This window comes from Anarrhichthys ocellatus, unplaced genomic scaffold (genome assembly GCF_004355925.1).
Source record: "Anarrhichthys ocellatus isolate YVR2014 unplaced genomic scaffold, GSC_Weel_1.0 scaffold14, whole genome shotgun sequence".
Lineage (NCBI taxonomy): Eukaryota > Metazoa > Chordata > Actinopteri > Perciformes > Anarhichadidae > Anarrhichthys > Anarrhichthys ocellatus.
Genome location: NW_022280044.1, coordinates 4,819,808 through 4,830,103, shown reverse-complemented (window position 1 = coordinate 4,830,103; position 10,296 = coordinate 4,819,808). Strand labels below are relative to the sequence as shown.

Genomic DNA, 10,296 nt, shown 5'->3' with positions numbered 1-10,296 from the left:
GAGTCAACAGTGGCATGATGACTGGAAATGCTATTATCATTCAGCTCCTACTAATGCCATTCAGACAGTCTGGATCTTTACCTCCTGACACTGTCACCCATTTTTCCCCAACCCAAGAAACATATTGTGATACAGTTTTGATTTGCTGCCTGGGAAAACAAATATGCTAATATTGGTTTTGTTCATTTGGATGCAATTGTGTGTGTCAGTTAGTGTTTTTTCCAGCGGCATTTCAGAATTCATAAACACCTGATGTGGCATGTAACCCCTGAAATCTTAAACACCGGGCTTGATTATTGCCGTGAAAACAAATGCAGCGTTCCCTCGTCTCGCTAACCAGGGATTATCCTTGTCCATGTGTAATTTTTGGCAATTTATTCTCTTTTTTCCCCCTGTACTTACTTAAAAACAATGTTTTATTTTTTTGTCTTGTGTTGATGCATGGTGCCTTATTACCTGTAAATCCCTGCTGGTTTTTCAGACATGAGGCACAATTCAGAGTGAACATTTCAACAGATTTTTAGCTGTGGGATTGCTCTTCAAATCAGAGACGCATACACAGAATCTGTATGTTTCACAAGAATTGAATGAGGGATTCCCCTTGGAGGGATTTACATGCTTTCGAAGCTGCAGTGTGTTTACTCAAGATTCTCGTTTTTTTGTATTGCCCTGTCTTAATGCCCTCAGGTAGCATAGCTCATTTCGTTGCATTGACTTATTCCAGACATTTACACCGTTAAGAGTATGGATGCAAATTTACAAAACAGAAATCATATCTACTGCAAGTGTTTGTATTGTTGTATAATATGGGTTATGCAGATAAAAGATGTCCTCTAATTATGTTCTCCAAATTACATTTTAATCAGGCTGCATTATCATTCAGGTTTGTGGCTGAAGCAAACAAAGGGAAAATACACATAATTTGTATAAATAGCATTTATTATTGCATGATATTGTAATTCAGTCCCTCTAGAAGGATATGCCTTCATGCAGGGTTTGTGTGGTCCTCAGGTTTCTTCTGCAAAGGGAAATTAATTCAGAAGATGTTACATCCCTGCTGTCTTAGTTTAAAAGCTGCACATGAGGCTACTTACAGTATATGGTGTGTGGTGTTGTCCAATGTATTCACACGTTATTCTCTTGTCAGTCTGCCACTGACAGCTGACTGACTGCTGTCTGGAAGACGAAAATAACTTCAACATTCACCTTTTTTTGATTGGAGGAGATAGCCATTAATTGAGTAGATTATGATCTGCAGGGTGACATACACATACAGACACCAATTAGTACATCAACCCTGACAACCAGCTACACAAAATATAACTGCAATCACACGTCACTCCACTTCAGGGATTAGTTACACCTCATAGGTCCCCCTCCACACATCTAACCAAAGCTCAGCTCTGATGCATGGCCACATACACATTTAGAAGTTAAGACTGAAGGCAGTTTGAGCGGCTGCTGACGAAAATGCAGGATGAGTAGAATTAATGTAGTACTCATGTGTGTGTGTGCTTCCTCTCCTGTCCTCTCATGTTCCCCTCTCCAACTATGTCATATATAGGGACCTATTACTAATGTGGTGAAAGGGCCAGTGAGTGAACAAGTGTGTGATGATGGAGGTGGGGAAAGCTGGGAGAGGGTAAGCCATTTAGCACTGCAGTAATAATGGCTCAGGCTGCTGTAGGTGATAATGGATGTTGCGGCAATTGGTGCGGTTTGACTGTGGGTGTGCATTTAAGTGTGAGTGTGGATTTATATCATTTCAGTTTTTTTGATGCAGAGGCGTGTCTTTTATTTGGTTTCATACTCTATAAATACTTTCTGCACTCTGCTAGGAGTTCTAACACGCCTTACACCCTTTTAATAACTGCCTGTTTCTTTTTTTTCTCTTCGCAGCTCAGAACTGCAGTTACACACTACACAGTCCCAACGGGACGATAGAAAGCCCCGGCTACCCTTACGGTTATCCTAACTATGCCAACTGTACATGGGTGATCGTGGCGGCGGAGCACAACAGGATACAGCTGGTGTTTCAAGGGTTCGCCCTAGAGGAGGACTTTGACATCTTGTCTGTATATGACGGACCACCCAGCCCGGGGAACCTGCGGACAAGGTAGAGCCTTTTTTAACTGCATGCATGTGTTTACCAAACCAAATGTTTCAAATGTGTCGTCAACAATTTGACATTTGAAGGGTATGTGTAATTTGCTAGAATGTTAAAGGCAAGGCTATAGCAAATTTGAAGGATGATTCAGGATTATTATAATATTGGTCCTATTTTCATCTTGTGGAAATAATTCCCGTTGGTAGTAATGGCACTGTACCCAATAAGTTAACCCCCACCCCACTTGCAATAAAGACCATGAAGTATGTACTACATTGTTGGCCTGCCAGTCTGCATTGAAGCTCGGGAGACATATTTTTAAGGTTTCAGTTGTATACTCTGCTTCTGGATTATTTGAGCTCAGAGGGCATTCTTTTTGATAGTAATCACAAAGATCAAAAAGAAGAGAGTGCAGTCTTTTGAAACATGGTATGTCTACATATTCAGATTCAGACTTTTTGCAACACTAGCAGTCCATGACAGTTCTACATGGTGCCTACAGGCTGAGGCAGAACAGAGATCTGGGAACGCTGTGATCTTACCAGTAAAAGGCCAAGAAAAGTGAGGATTCAGACAGTCAGACAGGTTTCAAACAAACCCCCCACAATAGCAGAACTTTTATGGAAGAGAGAATGAAAACATTGTTTTCAAGATGTCTGTTGCAAACATCCATCACACGACTTTACAGATAAACATCCTGATTTAACTGTAACCCATACTTAGAGAAGCTGAGCATGAACACAATCTAGGCTTATTAGTGACATTTTAGGCTCAATTTTGTTTTTATCTCCATATAAAGTGATTGCTAATCTGACTAAACTCTTACTCACAACCTCCCTACCATCAGATTTTGGTATAGTTAGGTCACTGTTTTCCCAAATGTCATTGATTACTGTAGGGAGCTATTGTAACCAATACAACTGATTGCCAAAACCATTCAATTAAGATCCAAGTCGTATTAAACTGAAAATGTCCCTGATAGAGTTATTTGGACTTAAAGGTTTTGATAAAGTAAACGGACTGGAGACTGGAAAAGAGGCAGTACTATAATCAAAACTGTTGTCAGTGTTGCATTCAGAGGCGGTTGAAGCAGATCCTTTGGCGATTAATAGAAGACCGACTCCGCTGACACTTTGACAGCACCCAAAGTTATTCACCGACTCTGGGTACATGTTGTGCGTCAGAGCTACTAGCAAAATGAAATGAAGCTCTCTTGGGTGTGAAGGCTCATACAGACAATTTCTGAATCAACAGTGTCATCCTCAACAGTTGATTCACCAGCCTCAGAAAGGGCTGCACTGTGCTAACATTGCGTACTAAAAATACGCTCTCTGGTTTTGCAGTTTCCTGCTCACTAAGTTCAAACATTTTCATCCGTTTTCAAATAGGTATTGTTCGGATGAATGGCCATCTAAAGAGACAGAATTCCATTTGTAATAGCTGCAAATATAAGATGCAGCCACAGAGCTGCTATTCACTGATGTATTTATGTAATTCGGGATAGTATTGCTTGCAGCATAATATCTCTCAGACCTCTCGGCAGTCCCTCACTTACAGGCTAACTTAATTAGCGGCAATTTCTGCATCTAATCAGTTGAAGCTACACCAAAGCTGCTTTTAATTCCTGTCACCTTCTGGTCTGAGCTTGTCCTTGCAAATAGTGTAAATCATGTGTTATGCGAGCCCTCCAGCGACGAGATGAGAGAAATATTCGCACGGGCTTTTGTTATTGAGACTGTTTTGAGTCTCTGACGGCCTCTCTGTTTCTCCCTGCCGTCACCTCTCTCTCGCTCTCTCACCTCTTCTCTGCCCCCTCCTCTACCTGCGCCTCTCATTCTGTGCCAGCGGTGCCTCCACTGCATCTCCCTGCAGAAAGCGAATGAAAGAGAAAAGAAAATCCATTATGGATTTGTGTTGCGCGCTGCTCTCCTCAGCCTTTCTCCTGTTTGGACCTCTGGGCTCTGTTGTATATTGATGCTCCAGTGGGACGGGGGGAGGAAGCAGGGAAGCATTCCACTCTCTCTGTCTAAGCGCTTTGAAAATAAGTGAGGGGAAAGAAAATTAATTTTAAGAAAAAGGGGGGATGTTGTAGGGAACATAGATCTCCTTTAGATTCTGCTAGTGTAGTCTTTTACCAGAGTTCCTCTCTTTTCAAAGGAGGGATTCTTTTGCATTGTCTGTGAGTGAGTTTGGAGATGCTGGGAATAGTCTGGAAGCAGCTGTCACCTGCCAACAGCAGTCTGTCAGGACATGCATGCATATTTACATTCACACCCCCATCTACACCACAGATACATTTTTAGCACATTTTTGGGATGCAAGTATGATAATTCTGCCCTCCCTTTGCTCTCATCAGCCGCTTGCGTCGAAAGTAATTTTCTTTCCATCTCTCTTGCTCCTCTTCCTCCATTTTCTCGCAACCTCCCCTCATTTCCTCCTCACCTATTTCTTTTTTCTTCTGCCTGTTCTCCATTTAGTGTCCTGCATGCTGCTTTTGCTGACTTTGATCAGCCTTTCATGTAGACCACACTATAGGTTGTAGAGCTTGGAATATTCTGTTTAATCTCAAGAAGTCATCAAAAATGAGTATTTCGCCTCTCTTCACATTCAAATGATCACCTTTGATTCCTTTTTCAAAGCAGTGACTTTTAGATTTATCTATTTATCCATTAATTTATTCCTTGCTGTCACAACAAATTGATGTTATCAGGAGAATGCTGGCTTACAAATCAGTATATATATATATATATACACGTGTGAGCTTTAGCTCCACAGTAAATGTATATGCATGTGTGTGTTTGTGAGGGTGTGTGCTCCTTCAGCAGTTGCTTTATGAGTCACAGGCACTCCTCAGGAAATGCACATCTGAGTCAGTCTGTTGCTGCAGCATTTCATTAAAGATCCTGACTGACACCTGGGAAGCAGAGAGAGAATTTGACAAGTTTCAATTGTTTGAAATGGAGAAACAGGACATGTATACGCGTATACATCCATAAGTGATGTACTGTATGTCCCAAATTGCGAGGTCAAGCTGCTGCCGGTATCTGATTGCTGTTAATTAAGCGTTGCATTCCCAGGATTGTGTAGTGATGAAGCTGTTAAGTCCATCCTGCTCCCTAAGTGTTGTGACTTCACACAGGGAGCAATTGAACCACAGCGAAACTAACCTCAGGGTTAAATATATTTTGCTGACTTAAGTTGTTAGTATACACAGGTAAAAAAAATGTGCTTATCCATTTTTTTTGCAATATGACATTATGCATTTATGAAATTGCTTCATCTTAACAGCATTAGCATGTTAACATTTTTCTCTTTAGCTATTAAAATAAATGTTTTCTCATCTGTAACTGTTCAATTCAATGCAAAGATGTTGCTGATTCCTCAGCCTCTCCCCTCTCACTTTCATTATCTTTTTCACAAATGCCATGGAATTGCTCAATGTTTGTCCACTGCATGTGAATAATTCTACAACAGCATAGCGTATAAATGTGATGAAGGAGTATCCTTGAATGCTTAATTTGAATGGACCGTTTACAAAGTTGTCCAACTGCAACCCATGACAATAGTGCAACCTTACAAATATAACTTATGGAAATTGTGGCATCTTAAATACAATTTAAAACAACTCTGTAAAGTATGCATTAATTGTAGTTGCCAATTCTTGAAATCCCTGCTGTGGTCCTAACATTTTCCTCAATTGAACCTTTCAAATCCACTTCTAGCAATTTCATTTTTGGGCTGTCAAAATATTTGGTGTTCGCAATAGTTTTTTATTAAATGATGTAGTAAAAGTATTATCTGGTCGTAGTGAAATTAACTTCCTCCTCGACACCAGTAACCCTGGTGTAAACAGGGCCGGTGGTATAGTAACACAGTTGTCAAACTGACAAACCTCCCATGACTAAAGCAACAGCCAACTTGACCTAAAGCGAGACACTGAACCTCTACCAGCTCACTCACTTTCACTCTGTACAAGAGCACACACATTTCTTACTTGTAAAAAGCAATCCTTTTTTTTCTTCTTCAATTTTGTGTCACATTTCACCTTGTAACTGCCAATTGGGAAACGCTGAGTACATTTCAGCAGAGGGAAAAGCTGTTGGAGTGTGTGAAGGCATCTTTCTTCACATGCCTTCCTCTCCGTGATTGAGTGATGGAACTGAGGAACTTAATGCCTGGCAGTCTGGCAGGGAAGTGAGTGAGAGAGGGAGGGAGGAGGCGTGAAAGGGACAGATTTTCAGCCCACGGGCTCAATAGGACCTAAATAAGGACCACTAGTGCATGGTGCTGGGAGTGGCATTAACACTACAGTCAGCCGTCAGTGCTGTGAGGGTCACACTATGAGTTTGTGTGTGGAGGAGGAAGAGTGAGGCAGTGTATGTGTGTGTTCAGCTACGCTTACAAAAGGGGATCTAGACTAGTGTGCAGTCCATCCCGGCGAGCTGAATCAGTGTCAACAAAATCGAGGTTTATTGGAATACAGATAAAATGAACACCAAGCACACTCACAAGCACACAGACAAACACACGCTTTTAAGCACGGATTAAAAGGCAGTGGGCTGGAAAATTGTAATTTTTCAGACACATAAGGTTTCGGAAAAGTGTTTGCTTTTTTGGCAAGCACTGGGGAGCACAAGTGTCTGTACAGTATATGCATTGGAGAGTAAAAATCGTATTTACGTGCTTTCGTATTGCTTCTGCTTGTAGTTCAAAGTTTTGATTTGAGCTGCGTAAATAGCCTTTCCAAAAAAAAAGACCTTGAAAGCAGACTGTAAAGGAATTCTCCCAAATGTTGTGAAGATTCTCTGATTGGCCAGTTGAACCTTAAAGCAACACAAACACCAAAATGGGATTTGGATGATAGTTGATTAGACAATTGTCAGAAAGTTAGTTGAAAAAACGAGTATTGTCGAAGATATTCAAGTGAATATGTAAGACATTATCTGCATACAGCTTCTGAAATGTGAGGCTTTGCTGATTTACTCTGTTTTATATAATGCAAAATGTTTCTCTTTGGATTTTGGACATCAAGCAATTTGAAGATTGCAACTTGATGGGTGAGATGAGATGGGAGGTTGTTCCTCATATTAGAGCAGCTATGATTTTCTATTTCATCACTTCTAAGTTAAGTGCATGCCGGTCACTTTCTACAGACTATTATATAGTAATGAATGGGTGGATCAATGCTCATTCGAATTCAGTCCCCAGGCTCCTCCAGCATGTGTGCATGTATCATACTATATGTGTGAGCCTTACAGTGTCAAGCTTGTAAAGAGCCAAAGTCTGCTGTGGGTCAGGGTGGGAGCGGGTGACGTACAACAGCACTTCCTGCCTTGAACACTTGCCACGGCGGTGACGGCATTGGCCATCAATCTCTCCACAACACATACTTGGGCGTATTGACTCCAGTACGTGAACACTGTGGTGGACATGCGTTCAGTGTGTGTTGGCATAGACACGTTTCTTCTTTGTCTGTTCATTCATGAACTGCACATGCTTGTATGTTAACATGCTGTGCGACATCAATGCGAAGAGTTCATAGCCAAATGAGGAGGAGTGTTTGACTGTTTGTGTGAGAGAATTTATGGCTCCAAGGCTGCATAGTTTAATTAGTTTGCGCCGCTCACGTTTGGGCATCTTTTTCAACAGCATCGACACACGCATGCAGATACACACACACACACACACACACACACACACTGTAGGATTTATGGTCCCTTTGAGTCTGGGTTGTTAATGGAGAGACTGCCACTTATCAACGCCAGCTTTAACGACAGTCTGCTAAAAACAGGAGGAAGAGTGATAGTTTGTTTTTCATCATCTCATGCTGTGAAAAGTGAAACGATGTTGAGATTTATGGCATCAACTCACCTGTGAGGCAGAATTATTAGGCCCTGTAACCCCAGATTAGAGAAATAATCAACTAGATGGCCGTGGATTTATATGCCAAATCCTGTGTATCACTCATTGTGTGTGTTGCTTATTGACATTCCTCCATCCCCCGGCCTGTCAATGTTCTCAACAGGATACACTTCAGCGGCAGCGTAAAATGAAATGTTTTCCTGCTCAGATAAGAGATTGAATATGCAGCGCACCCCTTCTAAAAGATGTGTCATTTTTTAGCCCTTCTGGGCTTGGCGACATACCGGAGTCAAAAAATTGCGCCAAATGTCTGGGAGGCGAGCCCGTTGGGCCGGTTAAACCTTCGGCGATGAAAACATAATCACTAGAAATAGACGTATGATACGCCCATGTAGGGCTTAGTTATTACTAAAAGACTTAGTTATTACTTTTCTTTTGCCTGAAACATGTTATAAATGTGAACCTTTTTTGACTGTTAAGAGAATCATGTAAAAAAAAAAGACAAAATCAGATTTAAGTCAAGTAATCTCAATTGATAAATAAATAAATATTATACTTAAAAAACGAAGGACTGATTTTGTGCTCTACCGGTCATATAATAAAAACATTCAATACTTTGGTTAATACTTGTATCAGTAAACACAAGTTCATCTTTAGCCTGTAAACAAAAAGCTAATGAGAACAAGTTGATTTGCAATGTTTCTATTTAAATGCTTACAGTACTTTGTTGATCTTGACAGGTATTCAATGTACAGAGCACCAGCACGTACTGTAATATGACAGGAAGTAAGAGAAAGCCAATCATTTCACGATATGAATTGATAAACACCACCTAACAAAGGAATGGTGGGAGGCGGATGTTATGCTTTTCTCACTGCAGGGAATTCATTTTGTTGATTTGCGCGACAACTTGTGCAAATCACGTCATTTTTAAGATTGCAATACCTAAGGCGCAGTACAAGTCATTAGTAAGAGAGCGCAGCTATTTTAACATGTAGGGCATGACTGTTTTAACATTGTGGAGGGAGAATAGCAGACTGGGGGATTTTTCACTTGTCCTTTTGGATTGATCAATCTCAGAAATTCTCAAATGTAAACTGTGTCTGCTGTGCCTCTGAACAAAATGCACGGTAGCCAGAGTTTTGGTGAAACCGTGCATAAATGGAGCACCATGTCCGATTTTTTACATTTTCACATTTCACCTCAGTGAAGGTGGATGCATTTCAAAGATCTACGATAAGGGCTAGAGATGGTTTCACTGCTAATAGTATCCCAATTTAACCAATCATGGACAACCTGTTTTTTGCAGGTCAATGATGATTAAATAGTTAGTTCAATACTTCTAGTCAAAGGCTACTTTGCAGTGATTGTTTAGCAAAAGAGTACACAAAAATGCACATTAAATTTTATAGTTCTTGGAGTAACACAGCTCGTTGCCACATTCTTGTATGTTTGCTGTTCTCTGCATAGCTAATAATGCCAAAGCAGTCATTTAACCATTGTTCCAGACCGAAGTACCCACAATCTGCAGTTTATCAGGGTGATCAGATTATTTGATAAAAAAAAGCTACTCCTTTGCTTTTTTGTTTTCTGCAGGGATTTATAGTTCTGGGTTTGATATTCAAAGCTTCAAACTAAAGTCAGTGGTAATATAGATGCTGTTTATATATAAATGCTGTCCTTTACTCATACAAGTAGTGATGAACACCTAGCAGCATGTTCTCAGGCAATTTCCAAAAGTTCATAAACATCTCTAGAGCCTTAAACATTTGAAAAATTCTCTCCATTACTCAATGCCCGCAGCAGACATTTTTTTTTACATTACTTTTTCCAAATAATAGGACATGCTCTGCAATTTTCTTTGAAAAGTGACTCAAATACGTATCTGGTGGTCTGAAAATGGACAATATCGTTGTAGGGCACCATAGTGACTGGTTCAAATAGGGTTTTGCCTCCATGAGACAACATTCTGATTGAACATACCTGCAAGCAGTGACTCCAAGCGAAAAGCCAAAAACACATCAAGCACAGCACACGACACACTGATACAATGAGGACGTGTCTGCCTGTTGGGCAATTTCAGTCATATTTGAGGGAAGACATGCGGACCTGCAGCCCACTTCCTGTTTGTCTTCACTGACAAATGTGTTACAGCCAAACAGGGTGAAATAAATGACATAAATCTACTAAGAAAACGGAGGAATCATCAGGATCTAATCTAATCTGATGCTCATTCTCACACACTTACACACACACCGATCGCATGACCTTCTTTTTAAGACTTCAAATCCTCTTCTCACAATGAAATCATCCAAAAGGCACTTCTC

General features: G+C 40.6%; 1 protein-coding gene across 1 annotated transcript in view; it reads left to right on the top strand.

Annotated features, from left to right (window-relative positions):
- The window catches only part of csmd2 (CUB and Sushi multiple domains 2), a 204,277-nt gene that overhangs the window by 13,666 nt on the left and 180,315 nt on the right, over positions 1-10,296 (top strand). The window contains exon 2 of the mRNA XM_031853674.1: positions 1,900-2,116. Coding sequence (XP_031709534.1) covers positions 1,900-2,116 — 217 coding nt within the window. The remainder of the gene's footprint in view (positions 1-1,899; positions 2,117-10,296) is intronic.